The sequence below is a fragment of the Schistocerca piceifrons genome, chromosome 2 (genome assembly GCF_021461385.2).
Source record: "Schistocerca piceifrons isolate TAMUIC-IGC-003096 chromosome 2, iqSchPice1.1, whole genome shotgun sequence".
NCBI classification, from domain to species: domain Eukaryota; kingdom Metazoa; phylum Arthropoda; class Insecta; order Orthoptera; family Acrididae; genus Schistocerca; species Schistocerca piceifrons.
In genome coordinates, this window is record NC_060139.1 from 550,350,666 (window position 1) to 550,375,465 (window position 24,800).

The window sequence follows — 24,800 nt, forward strand, 5'->3', positions numbered from 1 at the left end:
CAGCACCGAACGCAAATACAGGAAGTACTGATGAGATGCATAACTGTTCATCTCCGAAAGAGGAGCGCCTGCGAGACCACTAGGCGGCAATCCGCAAGGCGCTAACGCGGTGCCGGAACAGGATTGGCAGGGGCACAGCCCTACGTACACTCCGGGCTCTGTAGAACATAGAGGCTGTCTTCTCGACAGAGCACATCGCATTTATACTTTTTAAGTTTGCTAGTGTAGAAAATAGTAATTAACTGTGAATTTTTTATTGTTAATTATTGATACTTGATACAAGTTTTGAGTGCTTTATGTAGGATGCAGTTATTTTGTAGTGAAGTGCAGCCAGAGTGGTACTGAGACGCCCTGTTGTTGTCGTACCCGCAGATGTCCTGACATCGGAGCGCGGGCCGGCAGGATGACGGCGGCTGCGGCGGCGGAGGACGAGTACTGCCGGCGGGAGCGGCTGGTGCTGCAGCACGCACACCCGCACGCGCCCGTGGCCGTGCCGGCCTTCCTGCAGGCGCAGCCGCAGCCGCCGCAGCCGCCGCCGCCCCCGCAGGCCCAGCGCCCGCTGCCGACTGCCACGCCCACCGCCGCCGCCGGCCCAGGCGACCCGTACATGCGGCGCGACCTGGGCTACCACCACCACTACCGGCTGCCACCGCCGTCGCCCGCCGCCTCCGCCGCGGGCTACTGCCACCCCCACGGCCACCCGCACGCTCACCCGCACGGCCACGGACACGGCCACGGCCGGCCCTACTATCCACCGGGGGTGGGCCAGCACCGGTCGCTACCCGCCGCCCCGCCTCCCGCGCTGCGGTACCACCACCCGCACCAGCACCACCACCACCAGCAGCATCACCACCAGCACCACGGGCACCACGCGCTGGCGCAGCCGTCGCCCAGCCACCGCCATCACCAGCACCAGCACCACGGCCGCTGCTGCCCGCCCCCGCAGGCGGCGGCGCCACCCGCCTCGCCCGTGGGCAGCTGCAGCTCGTCGTCGGGCAGCGCGGGCCAGCCGCAGCAGGTGGCCGCCTCCGCGCCGCCGCCGCCCGCGCAGTTCTCGTCTTCGCCTTTGCCGCTGCGGGGGCGCGCACCCTCGCGGTCCGGCGCCGGGGCCGCCCCCGCGTCTGCCGGCGGCGCGGTGCCCGTGCCGGTGGCCGTGCCACCGCCCGCCCCCGCGGCCAGCGCTCCCGTCGAGTACGTGGGCGCCAGCGGCGGCCGCGTCGTCTCCACGCCGACGCCGCCCCCAGTCAACCTACCGACGCCGTCGATGCCGCCTCGCTGCGCCGCCGCCCTCGGCGTCGGCGTCGTGGAGGCGGTGACGGCGCCGCCTCCCGGGCCCGGCCACGATCCCGGGCCCTCCGCCTCGGTGGCGCTCTGCTGCGGCGCCGCCCGCCGCTACGACTCACGCCCAGAGTCCAGACAGTCCATCGTCACGCCCTCGCACCATCCCGCGCTCTGGTGAGTACACCGCACTATATTGTATTAGTCTCTGGTTACAGGCATCCACAGTCCCGTATTATTTTAAATATCACAACATTTTTCACCTTGTTATTAAACTTACTTATTCACGATCGTGGTAATGGACTGTTGTAGAATTCTCCAGAAACACCTATAAAATACCTCAATGAATAATCATTCTTCTTATATACGAAGTGTGTGAAAGAAACAGTAAGACTGACAACATTTTGTGCGATCGGGCAACGCCGTGTTGTTCACCTTGTGTAGACCGCTGTTTTCATCCCTTCCAGATGCCTATTCCGAGTTTCAGCTCTGGTATCCATTACGCGATTTTTAAGAGTGTTATCAGTGAAGTTGTGTTAATAATAAGGGAAAACTGAATTTATAGCAACGTTATGCCGTAAAATCTGAAAAGTTCGAACTGGCCTATGAGAAACATTCCTTATCAAGAGCACAAGTTTTTCGCTAGCCGAGAACACGCTGAAGATGACCCTTGCTAAGGAAGACCTTCAGCTTCAAAAGCCGATGAAATCTTCCGACGTGTGCGTGTTCTTGTGAGATTATTCTTTCAGGATAAACTGTCAACGATGTGTTTTACAAAGATATCCTGAAAGGCTCAAGAAAAGACTGAGTCTAGAGAGAACGGACATTGCAGACGAGTGGAGGCTCAATCATGACAACGCCCCATTTCACACGGTCATTTCCATCACGAAATTTTTGACCTCAAAATGCAATCCTATTATTCCACTGCCCCCTTCTTCACCTGATCTGAGTCCTTGCGACTTCTTTCCTTTTTCCGAAATTGAAAAATGTATTAGAGGACGTCATTTTGTGATTCTCGGAAACATTAAAAGGACTGGACTGACATGATAAATGTCATACCACTTGAAGCCTTTCAGCGCTGCTAACAAAACTGGGAAAAACGACTCCGCCGGCGTATAACTGACGAAGGCAACTACTCTCAAGAGGAAAATATTGTTGTTGGAAAAAAATAAAAACTGTTGTAGATAGAAAATCAGTCTCATTGCTTTTCTCACACACGTCGCAAATGATAAAGACTGCTGTCTTATTATACAGCGTGTTTACGTTTAGTTATACAAAAGTAACCTTTAGTTGTGAAAAGGTAAATAACTTACAGAAATGTTTGATACAGCATTGAATGTAGTATATCTTAAAGCTTAATGTACAAACGTTCAATGTGACTACCTTTTGTAACACGACAAATGTCCCATCTATAATCAGTTTCGTGCCAAATCATACGAGGCAGGTCTTATTTTGGAAACTACTTTTTACTCGCTGTCGCAGCCCGTCTACGTTTCCCAGAATCGGAGGAAACACTCTATCTTCAGTGCAGCCCAGTACACAGAGGTCTATCTGGGTTAAGTTAGGTAACCCTGGTGACCAGGACATTGTTCCACCCCGACCAATCCAAGTTGACACATTTCTACGAAGATACGCGACAACTTTAAATGTTATTTTGGGTGCGTGCCATATTGCTTGAAAATAAATTCTTTGGCTATTCCTGTTGTAAGTGAGGCATTAGATAATCTTCAAGCGTGTCCAGATACTACAGGCTACGAATTTAAGACTGCTGAACTTATTCAATTGCTGCGTCAGAGACTGCTGGCCAAACCAGACCTGACGTCTATGTAACACACAGCCAGTTTCGGTGAAACGAGTGTACGAAGTAACAACAGTTTGTCTTTGAGATATTGAGTCCGAATTATCTCTGAACTGTAGTAGCGGATTAGGATTCGAGAAATCATAAACAATACTGCATGCGCTCTGCACCGCTATACTGCTACGTGTTCACTGCTGTAATACTGCTAACTCATTCGCACATGTCACCTAGCGGGAACGCCGGGAACTAACAGTATTAGCCGCGAATAAAATTTGAAGATATGCTGCATTCAGTGCTGTATCAAACATTTCTGTAAGTTATTTACCCTTTTCACAATTAAAGGTTACTTTTTTATAACTAATTTATAAACACCGTGTACATATGGAATTTGTAAATACCGTTGACATGAGGACAGCGTCCTCTTAAAAGTAACGATCATACATGGACGCAGCTCGTACTGAGCTGCCATTTTAAAATGCCATAATAGACAGAATTGCGGAAAATGTTGTCATTCCTTCTAGGCGCTTTTTATATTTCTTTATTTTACCCGAATCTGCGGAAAAAATTAATATGTGGGTCAACATTTGTAAAACTCTAATTCTCCTCTCTCAAATCCCACCATATGTGGAGAGAGCGAGAGTTTTAGTTTTAGCGAAACAAAATTTACGAAGTAAATAAGTATTTTTTATCCATCCGTAACCATTTTCCATACAAAAACGGAACATGGATTTTCTTGAATTACAGGGCCAACTACCAAGAATCAAAACAAATGTTTAAGACAAAATGTACGTAGTTTTTATGTAGAATCTGATTCTGCAATAAAAAATGAGGGTTCCCCAGGGGGCTGGGGTGGCGGGCTAATTTTAGCACTAGCAAATGTCCCACTCGAAAATAATCAACTTTGAATTCTACACATTTTTTCGTGTGAAACTTATTCTTCGAGTTATTCTGGTTTGTCAACTTAAAATTTACACCCCGTATATATTTTTTCATTTGGTCAGAAAAACAATTGACAGTGACCAAATTAAAGAGGGAAAAATGCGAAAACGCATCAGCTAGAAAAGCGTTTCCTAAAAATAATGTTAACTTCGAATATAAATATAAAAATTAAAAAGGCGTACCTGAAGGTATTTATCTGATGTTTAGCCTTATTACGTGGGTAGACTGAATATCTAACGACTATGTACTGTTTCTAACAGAGGAAGAAAGAAATTAATGGTACAACCCAACCTGAGTAAACGAAAGAATTTGTCGTTAGGAGATATCCGGAGCCATCGGGGAATCGTCATTTTTTAATTGTAAGAGGAAGTGGGAGGGGGGGGGGGGGGGAGTGTTGGGAGTAAAAATTGTAGAGGGGGGCCAAGTTTCGAATACAGTAAACAGATACGAACGGATGGTAGTTGCAGTAGCTAAGAATTGATGAAGAGGCTTGTACAGAGTAGGCTAGCGTGTAGAAGTGCATCAAAGGCGACAACAAGAAAAGCTAAAGAAAGTCTGCTAATTAAATTCCTAGATTCGGAGAGTGAGACACAATAGCTGTATTAATTTCTTCCCCCACACAATGTGAGAAGTTACTGCTGCTACAGAAGTGAGTGTAAATTCGTGACCGGAACCGGCCGCACGGCTGCAGTCCACGCGAGCGGCCGGCGGTTTTGGAGATGACGAGTGTGTGCCGTGAGGGGTGTCGCCGGACTGCACGCCGTTCCAATTTAGCGCAGCTGCCTCCCTCCCTCCCTCCCACCAGGGCGGTGGCAGCCGCGGCCGCAGCTTACGAGGCTGGACCGTCGCCAGTCCTCCGCCCCCCACAGCTCTCACCAAACAGTTTTTGTCACAGGCGCAGCGGGCAACGCACCGGGACCGCCGCTGCCCGTGCCACCTCCTCACCCTTTGGCCAGAAAGTCGCGTTCGCCTTCTGCAAGGATTTTGTCTAAGCGTGGATATCAAGATCGGTATAGTGTCCTCGGAGTCTTTAGCGGTGGCATGGCTGTATAAAATCTGCTCGATTTACTTGGAATAAAGCACTCAAGCATAGAACAGCTGCGTTTGTCGTAGTCATCAGTAGTAAAAACCACTGACCACCATGAGCTGGCAGTTCAGACTGTAGATAGTCGATGTCAGATATAATCTTTGCTCAGCGTACTTAGTAATCAGAGCAAAGAGTATTTCTGATGACACCCATATACATAGGTCAGACTGTTAGTGTTGTTGCGGACTTTGTACAGAGCACAAGCGACGTATTAAACAGAGGCAGCTTGAGACGTTGGCCGTGCCTGAACATTGCCTGGAAATCGGACATAAAATACAATTTGGAAAGATAAGATTCTTGGCTCAAGCATCATCATATTGGGATTCCGTTATGACACAAATATCAAACGAGTACATGTTAGACGCTATTTGGGATACACTTACATGAGAAATTGAGGGTTGGGTTATTTGGGCGAAGAGACCAAACTGCGAGGTCATCGGTCTCATCGGATTAGGGAAGGATGGGGAAGGAAGTCAGCCGTGCCCTTTCGAAGGAATCTTCCCGGCATTTGACTGAAGCGATTTAGGGAAATCACGGAAAAACTAAATCAGGATGGCTGGACGCGTGATTGAACCGTCTTGCTCCCGAATGCGAGTCCAGTGTGCTAACCACTGCTCCACCTCGCTCCGTTGAGAAATTAAATTTCCACTAACACACAAGGCTAACAACAGGCAAAGCAGAAAAAATACTACATAAGCTGGTGAGGTTCAATGCAAAACAGTGCAGACTACCTCTACCATAATAAGCGTATACCACTATGCGCTACAGCTTCGCAACTAGCACGTGGGCACACAGACTGAAATTGATCACTAACAAAGCATCAGTTAGACGAGCGCAGAGAAATGTCGTACTAAACCTATCTCCAGCCTCCGGCACCATCTCAGTGGATGCACTGTGTGTGGTGCTCGGAATATGCCCCATACACAGCAGCAAGGTACTGGTTTAACATGGGGCGACTACATAAAGTATCCATAATAAGTAATGCTCCGATACAGACGACACATCACCTTATAAGTTGGCGTTTGGATAAATGGCTAGGTGAGTGGGATTTAAGCGATAAGGGATGCAGACTGCACAACTTCCTCCCAGACGTAAGGGAGCGGTTGAGAATGAAACATATCGATGCCAGCCGCAGTATGGTACATTTCTTAACTGGACAAATACCTACTTACACGCGCTTCAATCGCGTGACTCTGAGACAGACACCTACATACACATGCTGGGAAGAAGTTTCCTCAGAATACACTGTCTTCCACTGCGGGCAATACGCGAACACGCGTACAGTAGACATACACTACACTTGGACTTGACAGAAACATACATATATACAATGGAATAAGAGACGAAGAGCAGTGGGTACAACTATATACACTAACAATCAGTATTTTAAAACAATCATCTTGTTGTGTTGCAGTTCTTCTTATTTCCATACTTGCTAAGGAAATTGGATGAGGAATTCCGTCTTACGCAAGATACCTTTGGAGTTTTGTTTTACACAGACATGTTTCGGTACATATGACACAGCCGCAACAACATCGCGTAAGTTCGAAAAATAACAGAAAATGCCTGTGAAACGACAAAAGTGGTAGAAACCAACGTGTTAGCACACCACAAACAAAGGAGACAAACAACACAACATCAAAGGCATGACAAGTTGTAGATAGTGTGGAAGACTCACAGCTACCAACATAAACATTCCATAGCTTCATGTAAGAAAGGAAATACAGTAACCCACTGAAATAGCACAAAAAGTGCTGAAACATGTATTGGTAAAACAAAACTCCAACAATGTCTTGCATAAGGCGGAATACCTCACCTAAATATTTCAAAAACAACACATGAACAGTACCTGCAGACACTACGTAACAGACATGCCTATATGCAACGTAACAGTAATCTCTAGAGGTGAACAGCGTCAAGTGACAGCGAAAACAGTGACACATAAGAGGAACAGGAAGAGAAGGATAAAGAATATTGGAGTAAATATAAGGTAAGGTGTTGGCGATCTAGCCAAGTAAGCACCCAATGTTGTAAACGAATGAGTACCTAATGTTAATGGATAGGATTAGCAATAAATAAATAACTTTTTTCAGTGTGACTGGTGATCAACAGCTCGAAGAAACCATTCCGAGGTATTCAGTGCCAGTCACAATCGGTGGTGGTATTAACAGATGTCTCCTCTATCCTATCATTTTTCTACTTTCTTTACAAGAATAATATTTTATTTATATTTCAAACTAAAATTATTGTTATTTTAAAAACGTATTACTCTTTATCAAATGTTGCAGATACAAACAAAACAAAAATACAAACGAAAACTGTAAGATGTACAACCTGTTTTAAAACATAAGGTAACAAATATTTAAATTTGCAACAAATAAAATAAATTAAAATAAAATTCACTATAGAGGAAACGGCCAAGTTTAGGATGAATCGTGGCAGAGACCAGGGGTACGCAGTTAGTAGAGCTTGGAGACGAGCCTTTGATACTGAACGAAAGTAAACACGGACGACTGACGCCTGTAGTGAGGCGGGAGTTGCAATTTCAAACATGCCCTACGCCCCCTAGCGACACCTGACGTCACGTACACGTCCTGTGCGTAAGTCTCAGACCGTGACACAACAGGTTTTGCTAGTTCCAGCGACCTTCTCCAGCGATAAGCGAGTTGTTATTTCAGACGAGTTTAATTAATACTTCGTAGTTGTGTGTTTAAATGCAAACATGCCCTGGATAACATTCAAATGGTTCAAATGGCTCTGAGCACTATGGGACTTAACAGCTGTGGTCATCAGTCCCCTAGAACTTAGAACCACTTAAACCTAACTAACCTAAGAACATCACACACATCCATGCCCGAGGCAGGATTCGAACCTGCGACCGTAGCAGTCGCGCGGTCCCGGACTGCGCGCCCAGAACCGCGAGACCACCGCGGCCGGCCCTGGACAACATTCCTCAAATTTAAGAACTTTAATGGGTGCGTTTTCATCGACATACTGATTTCCCATCTGTATCCAAAGATAGCAGAGCTTTCGTAATACATGACGGTCAAGGCAACTAGCACGACGTTACAAGATCGTTGGGAGGTCCGTATTTCAAATGTTCAAATGTATGTGAAATCTTATGGGACTTAACTGCTAAGGTCATCAGTCCCTAAGCTTACACACTACTTAACCTAAATTATCCTAAGGACAAACACACATACCCATGCCCGAGGGAGGACTCGAACATCCGCCGGGACCAGGTCCGTATTTACCGTGTACACCAGTCTCGTGGTGGTTTGAAGCTGGTATAGCTTCCTATCTCGCCTTTCTGCGCATGCGTCATTTCGACCCTCTCTGGAAGGTTTCAGACACTGTAATCGCGCCTCTATAAGCGGAACTCGGAAATTTCTGAGAACGTACGTTTGGAGCACAGCAGTGTATGGTCGTGAAACACTGACTGTGGGAAAACTGGAACAGAAGACAGTAGAAGCATTTGAGATGTGATGCTACAGAAGAACGTTGAATGTTAGATGCACTGATACGGAAAGGAGTGAGGAGATGCGTCGCAGAATCGCCAAGGAAAGCAATAATCTGGAAGACACTGACAAGTAGAAACGACAGGATGATAGGATACCTGTCAAGATATCAGGAGATAAGGACTCCAGTACTAGAGGAAGCTGTAGAGAGTAAAAACTTCAGGGGAAGACAGAAATTGAAATACACCGGGCAAATAATTGAGGACACAGGTTGCAAGAGCTGTTCTGACATGAAAGGTCTGCACAGGAGAGGAATTCGTGGCGGGCCGCATCGAATCAGTCAGAAGAATGATGACTCAAAAAAAAAAACGTAACACAGTGTCAGCCCCGGCACGAATTGGCTTTTACACCTAGTAGCGATGGCAGAGACAGTTGTCGAAAACTCGTGTGTTTTATTCAAAGTGAAGCGACTTCTAAATTGGGAAGATTTTACGCAGCTGAGATATGCTTCCAAGAATCACCGCATGTGGGCTTTTCGAGGCCTTTCAAATATTCAAGCTGTCTCTTGTTTCCTCGTATTTTCCTTTTCTCTTCTTATGCCTCCCCCCTTCCTCTCTCTCTCTCTCTCTCTCTCTCTCTCTCTCTCTCTCACACACACACACACACACACACACACACACACACACACACACACCCTCTTTGTGGCAACATGGATCATGCAGATTTAACTGACGTAGAACCATTTTTTGATAGTACCCTCTCTTGTTCACCCCTGAAATTAACTGCCCACGGTTTACCGATTTTTTTCTAGCTGTTGTGCCTGTATGACTAAGTGAAGTAAGTAACTAAAATGCGTTAATCAGACTGACATTACTGATCTGTTCTTCCGAAAGAGTGCCTGCTCACATGAAGAGTTGCTTTGAATCAAATGGCTCTGAGCACTATGGGACTTAACATCTGTGGTCATCAGTCCCCTAGAACTTAGAACTACTTAAACCTAACCTACCTAAGGACATCACACACATCCATGCCCGAGGCAGGATTCGAACCTGCGACCGTAGCAGTCCCGCGGTTCCGGACTGAGCGCCTGAACCGCTAGACCACCGCGGCCGGCTGCTTTGAATCGAAGGGTAGCGGTCCGATCCTACTTGCAAGGCTGAACAGCAGTATTGTGACCGTAGGTTGATTCCAGAGCTCCAATATAAATGGGGATAGCAAGGCATTATTTTCATTGGGTATGCAAAATAATCTGTAAACACAGATAACCTGGTAGAAAGAGTATATATTCTTAATTTATAGTGAAGTGAGCACGGGTAGAAGGCCATAAGGACCAATTCGAGAAGAACCTAAGAAGTCTAACAGCGACCAGAGTAACTGGTGCACCGCACCAGAGGAGCGTAGTCGCTGACACACTGTTACTTCAGCTGCTGCTTCACGTGTTGAGCGGGAACGTCAAAAATTGTTTTTCGACTACTCCTTTTCGTGAGGTGCTTGGTATCATTCCTGGAACTTCTTTAGTGGTCGGAAACAAGACATCTCTCTCGTCCTTCCATTTCTCTACAGTAACATTTGTGTTGCTCAGCATACGTAACGTTTCACGTTTGTCGACAGCGGTCAGCTCTTACAGTGTGTTATTCCTCAATGTATCAACGAGATAGGTTGAATGTTCGTTCAACTTACGGGCTATGGCTACGATCGAATAGGAATTTTCGACGTACAGCGTGTGTCCGACATTCAACAACGAATCCATCAACTGCGTCACTACACGAAGACACTTCATGACCTGCTGAAGCTACTGCTTTTCCAACTCACACTTTCACGTGCCAGGAATAGCCTCCCTGAACACACATGTTGAATAACCTCGGACCAAAATTAAGAGCTTTCTCCGGAATATACCGGCGAAACTCCTGCTTTCCTCTATACAACCGAGCGAGGTGGCGCAGTGGTTAGCACACTGGACTCGCATTCGGGAGGACGACGGTTCAATCCCGCGTCCGGCCATCCTGATTTAGGTTTTCCGTGATTTCCCTAAATCACTCCAGGCAACTGCCGGGATGGTTCCTTTGAAAGGGCACGGCCGACTTCCTTCCCCGTCTTTCCCTAATCCGGTGAGACCGATGACCTCGCAGTTTGGTCTCTTCCCCCAAAAACAACCACCAACCTCTATACAGCACCATAGTTTCATCAATGCAATCTTTCTTACCAGAGCAATACATTCCGTGGACTATATCATTCATTAGATCAACTAATGGTGAAATTTTTTACAGTTTGCCTTTGTTTGTGCATGAATCGTCCAGAAAATGTGGCAGACTGAAAAGAACCTCAAACCTGTTGCAGGGCAAAGCCTTTCACACTTCATTTTTGTGCATTACATTCTTTGACCAATAATTTCGGGGTGTTAGTTCTCGATACAAATCAATCCACGAAACGAATCCAAAACAGCGTAGCATTACTTGTGTCCACCCATTGTAGTAGTCTGCTGCATTCTGTTCATTTTCTGTACTCAAGCAGCAAAGTTGTACCTCTAATGAGAAAGGCAACTGATAAATAAGCGAATGGAAACTGGAATAACTAGATGCAAAACAAAAAGGCTAAGAAGTTATGCACCAACCTAGTAATCTGCAACAAATCATATGGTATGGAAGACAAACACAGCTGTAATGATACATATCGGCTGATAAAAACCGTTACGGCTGCGTCAAAATGAATTGTTAAGACATTAATGATTCAAATGGCTCTTAACATGGGGACTTAACATCTGAGGTCATCAGTCCCCTAGACTTAGAACTACTTAAACCTAACTAACCTAAGGACATCACACACGTCCATACCCGAGGCAGGATTCGAACCTGCGACCGTAGCGGTCACGCGGTTCCAGACTGAAGCGCCTAGAACCACTTGGCCACTCCGGCCGGCGTTAAGACTTTAAATCAATTTTTAGTTACCTGAAGATGTGACTATAGTGTCACGAAACTATTGGTGACTAATAAATTATTTTCGGGCAGCTGTTGCGGTTTAATGAATAATGACTTGATAAAGGAACAAGCCTCCAGGCGCCACATGTGTCGGATGCGCGGACTATTTTCCCTGAGGCTGAGGCATGTGGGTGTCCGGACGAGGCGCGCAGGCATTGTCCCGGGGCAGGGCGGCGGCTGGTCACAAAGAGCGCCGCCCTGACAGCAGCCAGATTGCTGCCTCTGCCGGCGGCTGTGGGCGGCGGCGGGGCGACTGTAGGAGGCGGCACGGACGTGGTTCAGGCGTGGCGCTGCAGTCGCCGCAGCTCAGCCCGACAAACTTGGAGAGTCTAGCTCCGCTTCACTCTCCTTCTCCCTGACCCTCTTTCTATAATCAACACTCCATTCTCTCTAAATTTGTCTCCTACGGTGTCGAGGACAATAAACTGTCTCGAAAGTCTCTTCGGGTTTGCTGCCGGATCCTAAAATCAACTTGACTCGATATTTCGGCGATCCAACTGGTCGCCATCTTCAGGAAAATGCTGCTTCTGCTGATGAGTCCCGCTGAAAACTGTCGCCTGTAAGTAGTTCTAAGTAGTTCTAAGTTCTAGGGGACTGATGACCTCAGATGTTAAGTCCCATCGTGCTCAGAGCCATTTGAACCATTTGATTTTGATCATGTATTTTCACATTTCTGCAGACCGAAAATCGTCTCTCCAGGAATAAATGTGGACTCCGAAAACAACGATTGTGCGAAACCCATCTCGGTCATACGTGATTTTTGTTTGTTGGGCATTAGACTGTAGCCCAAAGCATATTTTCGTGCCTAGCGTTTTGTCTCCTAAAGTTTTATCGAGATACTGTCATTATTACGCTAGGACATACGAATACGCAGAAACTGAACAGAAACAAAACAACTTTACGGAAGAGAAGGAAGATTTGAGTCGCACAAGTTGTGGGTTTTAGAGCTAAATAAAGCAAATAGCACCTGTCTTCCCCCACTCCCCCGTCCTCTCCCCCCCCCCACCCCCCCCCACCCCCCCAAAAAAAAACGCTCCGTAACACACGTCGGCATTACTTCCCGATCGTAGACAGTGGCCTATAGATGTCACGAACCAACCGTCGCATGGAAACGTGAAAGCACGTCAGCTTGCTGTTATTGTTTAGAACTGAAACTGCTGTCTGGTCTTCGTAGCCTCTGATGATGTCCCCAGCACTGGCAGAGGAAACGTCAAGCACAGAAATATGCCCTACACCATGGCCTAATGCCCATGAAACTAAACTCACCACTGACCCCCATAGCCGCCATGGTTCAAATGGCTCTGAGCACTATGGGACTCAACTGCTGAGGTCATTAGTCCCCTAGAACTTAGAACTAGTTAAACCTAACTAACCTAAGGACATCACAAACATCCATGCCCGAGGCAGGATTCGAACCTGCGACCGTAGCGATCTTGCGGTTCCAGACTGCAGCGCCTTTAACCGCACGGCCACTTCGGCCGGCAAGCCGCCATGAAAGCGCGTACTGTGTGCCCAGATCGCAGCAGACAACGCGTCTATAATACGCAAGCTGTCTTAAGATGAGTGGCGGAGGAGTTTAATGGGTTCCTTCAGTTTTCGTAATGTACTTATTAATAACTTTTTGCTCTGTCAAAACGGTTCAAATGGCTCTAAGCACTATGGCACTTAACATCTGAGGTCATCAGTCCCCTAGACTTAGACCTACTTAAACCTAACTAACCTAAAGACATCACACACATCCATGCCCGAGGCAGAATTCGAACCTGCGACCGTAGCAGCAGCGCGGTTCCGGACTGAAGCTCCTAGAACCGCTTGGTCACAACGGCCGGCTTTTGCTCTGTCACTGGATGTTTCATCCATTGGAATGAAATAAGAAAAATAAGAATTTAACATCCTGCCGACGACGGAAACACAAGCTCCACTTGTGAAACTAGACTGAAGCAACCATCCCAGCATTTGCCTCAAGCGATTGAGGAAAGTCACTGTAAACCTAAATCTGAATGACTGTATGGGAAATTGAACCGTCGTCCTCCCGAATTCAAGTGCGATGACTTACCATTCATCGCTCGATATCTTAATCAGAGCGCCACTTTCAAGTGCTGAATTCCATCATTTTTTCCATGGTTCTTACACCACCCTCTGTATCATTCAGAAGCTCTCCAGCAGTGCTACTTTATAGTGTGCTTTTTTAACTACAAATATGCTTCATTTTTATATGGGCTACCAAACTCCACAAATTTTTGTGATAATTTATCTATTTCTGTACTCCGAATTGTGAAAATTTTCAGGATGTTAGTAACTGAAGTATCATGTGCTTGTCTAGGAATTACTATGTAGCGAGATACACTGTGTTGAAACATCTCAAGTGAAATAAGATGAACTTTGGTCCACTTGAAGGTAGGTTTGAACACGGAATTGATGTACTGATCATGCTACTATTGGAGATTGTTTGCCTTTGCCTTCTTCTCACCTCGGGATCACGATGCAAGTTAGCGTTTTTCACATAGGCAGGACACATCATCACCGGAATTGAAGGAATTGATAAGTGACTGACAACTGGACGCCGGAACTTCAGTTTACAGTCTGACGTTTCACTATTGAGATTTACACACCTACAACAAACTGGGAAGCCAGATTCACTTATTATCAAAACCATCACCAGTCTCTCCACCGGTCAGGCACTGTCAGAGCGATCTGTGTTTACCATAGACCTTGCCACTTGTAACATGACGTTATTACGCATGCTGGTCGTGATTACTAGTTGTTATGTTTTCGCGACACTGAGAAACATCGTTTTTGTGCATGCCTGATCCAGGCAGTCGTGGGGAACTATTAGAGCAGAGGCCCTAAAACGAAGCTCTTCCTTCTCCTCACTTAATGTTCAGTTGAAGTTTCCTCAGTTCCAGTCAAGATATGGTGATTCCTCCTGAAGTAGCAAATCGCACGCCGAAAGGGGATGGCTCTTACAGCAGTAACGAGTGGATAAAGTTTCAAAATGCACCACCTGGCGACTGTAAAGGTAGACTTCAGAGGGATTCACCAACTGCTTCATCCTAAGTGTCGTACAGGCAAGAGACAAGTGGAACTTGCGTGAAAAGTCGTTTCTCATATGTATCAACGTTATACCGTTGTGTGTGTGGGTGTGCAACTACATACACATTCTCGATAGAACACTTACTCACAGAATAAGCAATATTTATGAATACAGTTGCTTCCAAACTGTCTCGATCGGCATGAACACAATGCATGGCACAACTGTTATCTTTACCTGTATTCACTGGTTCTAGTTTCTGGGTTATATTTGATAGATAATCCTGTTTCCACATTGGTAGCTCACCAGGTATCAGTACAGAATGCCATGTCATAATTTCCCGAGCCGCTTTGAGTGAAGCCCACAGGTCTGTTTAGTAAAAATTTAACTTTTTTTTCGCTTCTAGTGCGTTGAAATTACGCCTAGTGTGATGTCTTCTTCTTATTCGCGTTTATTACTTTGCTACAATAACCGCGAGCTGATCGTCAACGGTAAACAACGTGTTAATAGTTTTTACACTATCTTATCGAATGGGATACAGATAATAGGAAAAACGTCTGCGAAAAACGTAATACTAAGATCGCCGCCACACACTTGACTTCAAATTCTGCCAGTCCTTACGCCAGGATGCGCATTCTTTATATTCTCTCCCGTAATACCCAGACCTTCTACGTGTACAACAGATCACCGCTAAAGATTAGGCGAATAGACCACTACGCCCCAAAGAGATTATCCTGAGCACATTTAAATGGGCACAAACCACCATCAGCGTCTTCCGTGTTTACAATGAATTCACTCACATCGTTGTCTGAGTCCAATTTGACGAATCGAATCTTCAAATGGAACCTCGAATCCAATTGTTACGCCACTGTCAATCAGTCAAATGTAGAGCAGTCAAAAACCAGTTTGTTCTCAGTCACCACGTCGAGATGACGCTGCTGGACACCGACCAGGACATCACTCGTTGTCACTAGCTCTCCTCTGATACCAATGTAATCGGTGGACTGTTCTGTCAGGATGGCAGTCTCTTAGTCCAGGATGGTGTGAGCGGGACGATAGGTTGTGTAACTGTTTCTGCAGAGAAACAAACTTGGTTTACAGTCATACAAGGTTCTCTCTCATCGGATAGTTTGGCAGCAAGGCTGTCAAAAGGGTGACTGTGATGTATAGTGGAGTGTATTTTGATGCAATCTTCTCAGGATGTGAATTCTTTTTCTCTCTCGATGAGATAAGAGCAGTTTTGAATCTCTTTGATCAAATTATGTACCTGATTATAAAAACAGACATCACAGAGATGCACTAAGGAGTAAACTCGAGGAAAGTGGGAGCGGGGGGCCGGACATCACATTAATAATAAATTACCGAAATAAATTTGTCCTCCTGAACGTAGACATTCCTCACATCAATCAAAACGTTTCTGTACATGCCTATACTAAATTACACAGATTTGATGGAGAAATGATGACGTTCCTATGTTCTGACGTGTATTCATCCACCATGTTAGGAATCCTCGGACCAGAAGAGCTAGCACTATCTTGTAGGCACCGATAGATTGTTGACAATAACTGTTATGGCACACTGCGCTGTAAACGAGTGGGTTGCTTTGTTCGCATTTCGGTTTATTTGCAGCGTAAGTGACGCAAAAATTGAAAACAAAAAAGAATTAAATAGTTTCCACACAGAGTCTCGGCCCAACCGTTGCCTGGAAACTACGCTGACATAAATGGCTCATGTGTCGTCCGACCCGCGCCAAAAATGTTATATCTTTAAACGCTTGATCATCTGGATAGGTGCCAACGAACAGGTGCGGTCCCTTTGTAAGCGACAACGTAAGCGTGCTGCCTTGCGGACGCAGGGCTGACGTCAGGCGTCGATAGCCAGCAAACGCATGTGTATGTGGACGACCAGCTGATCCGGCAGATGGTGAAGTGCGTGCCGCGCTGGTGCACAGGCTCCGAACTCAAGGGCAGTTGGAGACGCCCAAAGGTTGAAACCACCCGGGTGACTCCGGCTTCAGCATCAGAATCACCGGGTCTAGCAGCTAGCGTATGAAGAGGCTAGACGTAGTTGAAGCTGCCGGAATGAAATTTTCACTTTACAGCGGTATCTGCGCTGATATGAAACTTCCTGGCGTATTAAAACTGTGTGCCGGACCAGGACTCGACCCCGGGACCTTTGCCTTTCTTGAACATGAGCTCCGCCAAGCACGTGGTTTGGTAGTTCGTGGTGGAGCATTAGCTCGTGAAAGACAAAGGTCACTAGTTCTTGTTCTGATACGGTACACTGTTTTAATCTGCAAGGACGTTTCATAGACGAAGCTGATGGGCTCACAAGGGATCGTTGGCTGGCGTGGAGCATGTCTCGGAGTCGGTATTGGTCGACGACAAGATACCGCTAGATCTGAGCAGCGAAAGCTTTTAGTGGCTCCGACCAGCGTTACTTTACCCAGGTCCCGCCTTTAGTCATGTAGCGGTCCAAGTCAATGCAGTATCGGGCTACGGTATGAGGTAATTCAGCTCTCCAGTGCAGTGGACTGCAGACTTGCACCATGCCATTTCAGCAGTATTCCGGTCCAGGCAGCAGGATTTCACAGACAGCTAGCTTCTCTGCCCTGACACGGTCGAGAAGTCAGCACGGAGAACTGTTGTAGCAACACAAACATAACAAACAACATCCTTGCAGTTTGGTAACTCCACGGCATCTAATCATCAGTTAGTGGCTTCAGTTGGATATTGTGAACCTGGAGAAGTGTACGGACACTCTTCCTCTGCGAATAGACGAATCATGGCTGGTGGACAGGCTCAGAACTCAAGACCACTTGGAGACGTCCGAAGACCGGATGCTGCCACCCTGGCGACTCCAGCTTGAGCCACTGAACCACCAGGTCTGGATAATTTTTGTACGATGTGCTTAATAACCGCGCCGCAGTTGCACTTGCACATACATCTATTATTGGACACAGTGTATTTCTACGAAGCTGGTGATGTGTATTTCGATTGGATGCCACCAGACTGGGTATCACCATAAAATAGTCTTATGAGCACTGTATTGCATATTACTAGTTATCATGAACTAAAATACGTGTGCATAAACATCGTAATCTACATAGCCACTGTGTGTACCTGAAGTTCTCGAAACAGATAGCTGTTATTATAAATGTCGTAAACGACTCACGAAAGCATTTTATTTGGTAGTGATGTGGCACTTTGCTTAAGACTGGTTGAAGACTCCGAGCGTCCCCCAAGAATCCTCCACCCCACTAAAAGTGCCTTAAGGAATGATGCCTTTGCGGGACCAATGCCGATTCCCCCTCCGCCCCCCTTTCTCCTGTGTGCTCCAATCTGCACTCTGCCTACAACAATATCGACCATCTAGTGTTGTTTCCTCATTTTATTTTTATAATACAGTGCATCATTATTTCTCACACACATCCAATCACTGCAATGCTCTGCATTTGAACGGTTCAGCTCTCTACATGATGTTAATCTTTGATTTTTATTTTGCTGGAGTGGGATCCATATCTAAATCAGCTTTTCTGAACGCTAATAATCTGGCGCGATGTCTGTAGTTACCCGAATTACGATATCATTTCGTTTTACATTGTTGATCACTGTTTCTCTTAAATCACTGTTTTTACTATCTCAGATTTGTCGGTTTCGGGCAGTGTCGCTCATAGTCCTATCTGTTAAACAACGTAAAAAGGTGACGTTGGGGATACTTTGCAAACTCCGTTGCAAGCGACGAATCGAGCGCGCGACTGTCTTGGTGCGAGATACCAATTTTGTGTACAACTTTGTTGCAACTCATCATCTTCTAATGTCAGTAGTGTTCCAGAGGTGAGTGAAGCCAGTGCAGTGTCGACTTGAGTACTATTACCTGACGAGAGTTAATTCCGAGATTGTGTACTGTGAAAGTGCTTCAGACCTCATCACGATTTTAGGATTTGCGCGAATTGTCATAGGGAGGCGTAGATCAAATTTGGTGAAAGATATAACTAGAGTATATCGCTATGGTAAAACAGCATTGCTCCCGGATGCATACATAAATAGCGCAGTTGTTGATGATGAAGATCTGGATCATTTTAATGTCAGTTTTTTTGTACAAATTCTTTGTTACTATGAACGCTGTAAATAAAATGAATATCTGGCACCGTGACAGTCACGCGCTCGATTGCTATTGCTGCGCCGGCTGGTGTGGTCGAGCGATTCTAGGCGCTTCCGCCAATATTTCGTCTCCTACCTTACGAAATTCACAGAATCTCTCCTGCGAATCTTGCAGGACTAGCACTCCTGGAAGAAAGGATATTTCGAAGAGTGAAATTTTTACTTTGCAGCGGAGTTGCGCTGATATGAAACTTCCTGTCAGATGGTAAAGCACTTGGTCGCGAAAGGCAAGGAGTCGAGTTTGAGTCTCGGTCCGGCACATTGTTTTAATCTGCCAGAAGGTTTCATATCAGCACACACTTCGCTGTAGAGTGAAAATTTCGTTCTCGAAACATCCCACAGGCTGTGTCTAAGCTATGTCTTCGCAATATCCTTTCTTCCAGGAGCGCTAGTCTTGCAGGTTCACAGTAGAGCTTCTGTGAAGTTTGGACGGTAGGAGACGAAATACTGGCGGAAGTAAATCTGTGAGAACCGGTTGGGAGTCGTGGTTGGGTGGCTCAGGTGGTAGAGCTCTTGCCCACGAAAGGCAAAGAGTCGAGTTCGAGTCTCGGTCTGACACAAAGTTTTAATCTGCCAGGAAGTTTCACACCCACACTCCGCCGCAGAGTGAAAAATTCATTCTGGAACAATTTTTTTTCTTAAACAGACGCGACGAACGTATCTCTTGCACGTATAAGAGCGTACTGATCTAAGTACAGCAACACATCGTGACTAGTTCCTCAGGGATACACTTGAGCGGCAAGATACACTCGCTGTGTCGTTTAGCTATGCAACTGGCAAGTACACGAATATTCGATAGAAAGAAATAGAAAAGCTGAATTGAGGTATACGAGAGAGCTTAATATTATTAATTGGTGTTTTTTTTCCGTGGGTGAAACGTAGTGACGGGCTTGCAGCAGGTACAGTCGCAGCCACAGAGTGGAGGTGGTGGGGTTTTGCGGCATTTACTTGCGGGCCGGGGGTTCCCTGGGCGGCAGTTCCTCTTCATTAAGCGCAGCATGCCGCTGGCGCCAGCAAAACAGCCAGCCAGCAGCGCTCCGCTGCTCTGCGCTGCCCTCCGCGCCAGCGCGACTAACCCGCTTACATGCACTTTGCATAACTTTGTCCTCGCCGCGACCCCTAACGCAATTACAGGAAGGCCGGCGTTGACCCCCGGAGTTAACAGATCAACGTTTCCGGGAGGCGCGCCCTTATCAAAACGACCGTTGCGCCTCCCTGGATTACCGCAAGAACGGGCCGCAACTCCGCCACTTGCTGCTTAAGCCGAAGTAACCAGCAGTAGCCAGCCCGCCTTCTCACGTAACAACATTGTACAGGGGCTTATAAGCTCCCATGTTCAAAATTTTTGTCAAAAGATGCTAAATGCAAGGTTCTTGTGCAACGACAGGCTTAATTACTCATAAACGTTTACAGCTATCGAGAACTGAGTGCGACAAGAACGAAAATTGTTATCGATAGTGAAATATTACGTCTCACGTTGGTTGTACTTGTTTGCGTGGTGGCACAAGTTGTTTACGATTCGTGTTGTCCTTCTGCAAATACCATATATTAGTTGGTCACAAGATTACTGTACCTGGGAGTGGCTCCTGTTGGCTTATCATGAGTTTTTATTGTGATATTTCAAGAGGACACTTGGTAGTATATGCACAGCTGACCTGAAAACTTGACACTATGTTGCATTTTTCTTAGCCACCACTGTACTTTTTTATTGTAAAGTCACCACGTGTTTCTGATAGCGGCCACGTGGGGGGTAAATGCAATAATACTGTGAATGTGTGTTAGTTCCTTGATGGCACAATCCTTTATTATGTAACCAGCTCACGGTTAGTGTGGTTGACACTCGATCACTGAATCCTGGGCTCGATTCGTGGCTGTGCTGGGGATTTTCTCTGCTCAGTAATATATATATATATATATATATATATATATATATATATATGTGTGTGTGTGTGTGTGTGTGTGTGTGTGTGTGTGTGTGTGTTTTCCTCATAATCATTTCATCACCGTCAATGTGCAAGTCGTTGAAATGGCTTCAGATAAAAACATTCGCACCAGAATGGGAGTCCTGAGCAAATGTGCCATGAACACAATTTAATTTTTTTAAACTCACTATAAATTACAATACATTTGAGCAAAAATTTATCAGCGGTTTTTGCATCTAGTGAGATGAAAAGAATGAAGAATTCATGAGAATAGTCCTATGATACTGCGCACACACACACACACACACACACACACACACACACACATATATATATATATATATATATATATATATATATATATATAAGTTGCCTGTAAGTCCTAAATCGATTTGAGTAAAATTTGGCACAGAAACAGCACACTTCACGAGTATCAGAATTATGTTGTTTATAACATCTTAGCTCCAACAGGAGCCCCTGCCGTGTAGGCTGCCCTACACAACATGAGTTTCTGTGGGAATAGAATTAGCCTGATGTATTGACCTGCTTTGCAGGTCTGCCTACATGTCAAGGGCAATGAAAAGTTTTCCAGCTGCTGATGTGTAGGTTTCCCTATAGGACAGGCATGTTGGCATAGTATTGGCCTGTTTTATCGACCAGGTTTGCACGGCAACCTATTTGTTAGGGGCAACACATTGTTTAGAAGCCCTGGATGTGTAAACTTTCCTGGATGGTAGATATGTTGTAGGAGTATTATCAACCTGGTATATGAACCTGCTCTGCAGGGGTTATATTTCTCGATGGTCACAGTTGTTGAAGGTGTATGTGGATAGGGGAGGGGATGGATAGAGAGGCGGTGCCAGGAGGGGACAGACAGAGAGAATGTGGCAGATTGGTATGGACAGAGACAGGGGACAGGAGGAGATGCTGAGAGTGAAGAAGAGGAAGATAATATGGTCAGAGAGAGAGGGGAGACGGCATATTGCGCAGCTAGTACTGGCATGCCTAGCAGGACCTACACTGCAGATGGTCATGGCTGACCAGAGAAAGGAGAGAGGGAGAAGATGAGAACTGAGAGAGGAAGAGGTTGGGAGAGGAGGAGATGGACACACAGAGAGGGAGAGGAGAGGATGAACAACATGTGAGAGGATGAGATGGACAGTGAGTGTGGGAAGTATGAAATGAAAAGACAGAGCGAGTAGGAGGAAATGGACAGAGATAGTGTGGAGAAGAACAAAATGAGCAGAGAGAGAGCAGGGTTGAAGTTAGGGATAAAGAGAATGGTGATGCATGGAAGGTGCAGGAGGCAGGTGGAAAGTGTAGAGGGGTAGTGAGTAGGTGGAAGAGGAAGAGATAAGGAGGCAGAGATTGAGAGGGGGCAGGATATGGAATAAGGTGGAGAGAGGGAGACAGTGTCAAAGAGGGGCAGAGGAGATGGACGGAAAGAGGGGGGACAGGAGATAGAGAGACAGAGATAGTGGATAGGAGGAGATGGACAGATAGATATGGGACAATGGGGACAATGAGTTGGGCATTGAAGCATGAAGAGGAATAGGTGGACAGATAAAGGGGGTAGGAAGAGATGTGTGCCACATATGTGTGAAACATGAAGGCGAGTGAAGATGGAATTTTCATGTACATGTTCTGAGGTAACAAATAAGATGTTGTATAGTAGTGTACCGCTGGTCTTAATAAATTATGACAAAAACGCTAGCTCTGAAAAATGAAGTTGTAAACATTCATTACTTGAAGTTTCTTGAAGTTTTACTGAGGACAGAATATTCTACGACGTTTTGTATTTTGAAGAAAACGCACTGAGCTCTGTAGTTTTAAAACTGACTGAGTTCAGGAGATACTTCCCTGACACATTCATAGTTTGGTCTCATGATGAAGATAAATTGCTAGAGTTTCTTGTGCGTCTTCACTCCATTTTGAAAATATCATGTTTACCATGGAAATGGCGATGAATAGATGTCTACCGTTTTTCAACGTACTAGTTGCCCCCTCGCTTCCCACGCCTGGGTTCCCGGGTTCGATTCCCAGCGGGGTCAGGGATTTTCTCTGCCTCGTGATGACTGGGTGTTGTGTGATGTCCTTAGGTTAGTTATGTTTAAGTAGTTCTGAGTTCTAGGGGCCGGTTGACCATAGATGTTAAGTCCCATAGTGCTCAGAGCCATTTGAACTAGTTGCCCCGCTCCGGGTTGGATCTTTGGTATATTGGTGGCCGCCGCGTTCGCATCTGCTTGCTCACGCAGGATGAGGTGAAGAAAGAAGCCTGTGATTCACATAAACACGGTGTGCTCTGCACTGCGAGCGCCAGCGTGTGGGTGGCTGGCCTTAGGGTTGCCAGCGGCTGCAGTCGGCTGGCGGGGCGGCAATTACGGTCTGAAAAGCGCTGCCCGCGTCTGCGCCCGCGTCCGCCTCCCGCAAACTGCATTATCGGCGGACCTGGAGCGCAGTGCCAATAAAACGCATTACTTCCAGCGTGGCGTGCTTTGTTTTGCGCAATTTGCGGCCGTTTCCATTTGCCCGGCACAGAGCAGCAGCAGTCGCCGATTAATCGCGTGTTTATTTGGACGGGCGGTATCCCGGTCGTGCTGCTCCCTCGCACACTGCGCCTCGCAACGGCTTCGGCACGTCACGGCGGATGGATCAGCTGCAGTGGTAGGATCAGAAGCCTCTTCAGACAGGAATGTTAATGGTGGCGCATTTGCTGATACCGATGCGTATTAGATAGTCGAGCTGTCGCTGTTGAGTCTTACATGCCGATATCTTGCATAGCAGCCAGATCATCAGATGCACAGGGATTAGCATGTAAACCAACACACACACACATACACACACACGATTCGGTGAATCACTTATAACATTACCCGACAGAATAGGAGGGCGCGTTACTGCACCCGCTTCGGGGATGAGAAGGCGCACCTGCCTAGATCGAATTTGCCAGGTGAATGATGGACGAAGGCCAACCTGTATGTGGTTTATGGCATTCCACTAGATGAATACCAAGGTGGTACCCAATACTGCCAAACATTTAGAAAGCTTTCTTAGCCATATAATTTGATCTAGACACAGGCAGGTGGGGTACACTGCTTTCGTCCAGTGTGTGTGTGTGGGGGGGGGGGAGGGGGGGGCGGAGGGGGGCGCAGGGGGTGTATGGAGAAATGACGACGTTAGATGCTTAGTGTTCTTGAACCCTTCATCAACAACAGCAGCCGGCCGGAGTGGCCGAGCGGTTCTAGGCGCGTCAGTCTGACTGTTGCTAACCCTGCTGGCCTCTTTAGCCCCTTTTAGTATTAAATTTAAACTGACGTGATTCTTTTCTTAACAGGCGGATGCCCGGCCGCAGCCTTGGACGCAACATTTCTCACACGTTCTATAGTGTCACTTAATCGATGTTCGGTTCCTACAGCAGATTGTTTTTTGACCTATGTGAAGGAGGCAAATGATTCGCCGCGCTCCTTTACGCCTGAAGGATTTCCAGAACCACTTTCTATTATCTGAACATAGTGAAAGAGTTCAGTTGATGGATAGATTTTACTTACGTTCCTTTTTTTCCTTTTAATTTTAATTATCTTTTTCATTTCAGTTTTACGTTTCTTGCCTTCGTTCTCATTTTCCGCTGTTGACGTTAATTGTGGAATGATTATTTTCTGCGCGTCCTTTAACAGCGAATCGTGACAGGCTGTAGTTCTCAACAATACAAGGGTCCTGCAGCTGCCCGTAACATTTATTAGCATCAGTTTGAGATGAGAAGATTGGCGAACAACGTGAATGCATCCGTCTCCCGTATAATGCAGTAAAGAGTACGTAACAACAAGAGCAGTGAAAAGGTAAGCCAACAACAAACGTCTGGGCTGCCAGTCTGTGTGCGCCGGCCGAAGTGGCCGAGCGGTTATAGGCGCTTCAGACTGGAACGGCGCGACCACTACGGTCGCAGGTTCGAATGCTGCCTCGGGCATGGATGTGTGTCATGCCCTTAGGTTAGTTAGGTTTAAGTAGTTCTAAGTTCTAGGGGACTGATGACCTCAGCTGCTAAGTCCCATAGTGCTCAGAGCCATTTGAACCAGCAACAGCAGTAGCAACCCAAAACTTGCCCTGAATAGTTCGAGATATCGAAACGAGGTTTTCGGGAAATATTGGTGG

At 46.4% G+C, this 24,800-nt stretch overlaps 1 protein-coding gene across 1 annotated transcript; it reads left to right on the plus strand.

Annotated features, from left to right (window-relative positions):
- Positions 1–403: 403 nt before the first annotated feature.
- LOC124775576 (splicing factor 1-like) lies at positions 404–1,459 on the plus strand. The gene has a single exon (XM_047250406.1). It carries the CDS (start codon positions 404–406, stop codon positions 1,457–1,459), a length of 1,056 nt encoding a protein of 351 aa, XP_047106362.1.
- Positions 1,460–24,800: the final 23,341 nt, after the last annotated feature.

Excerpts from the sequence above, each read along its gene's own strand:
- LOC124775576 (XM_047250406.1), top strand. The coding sequence starts at position 404 with ATGACGGCGGCTGCGGCGGCGGAGGACGAGTACTGCCGGCGGGAGCGG.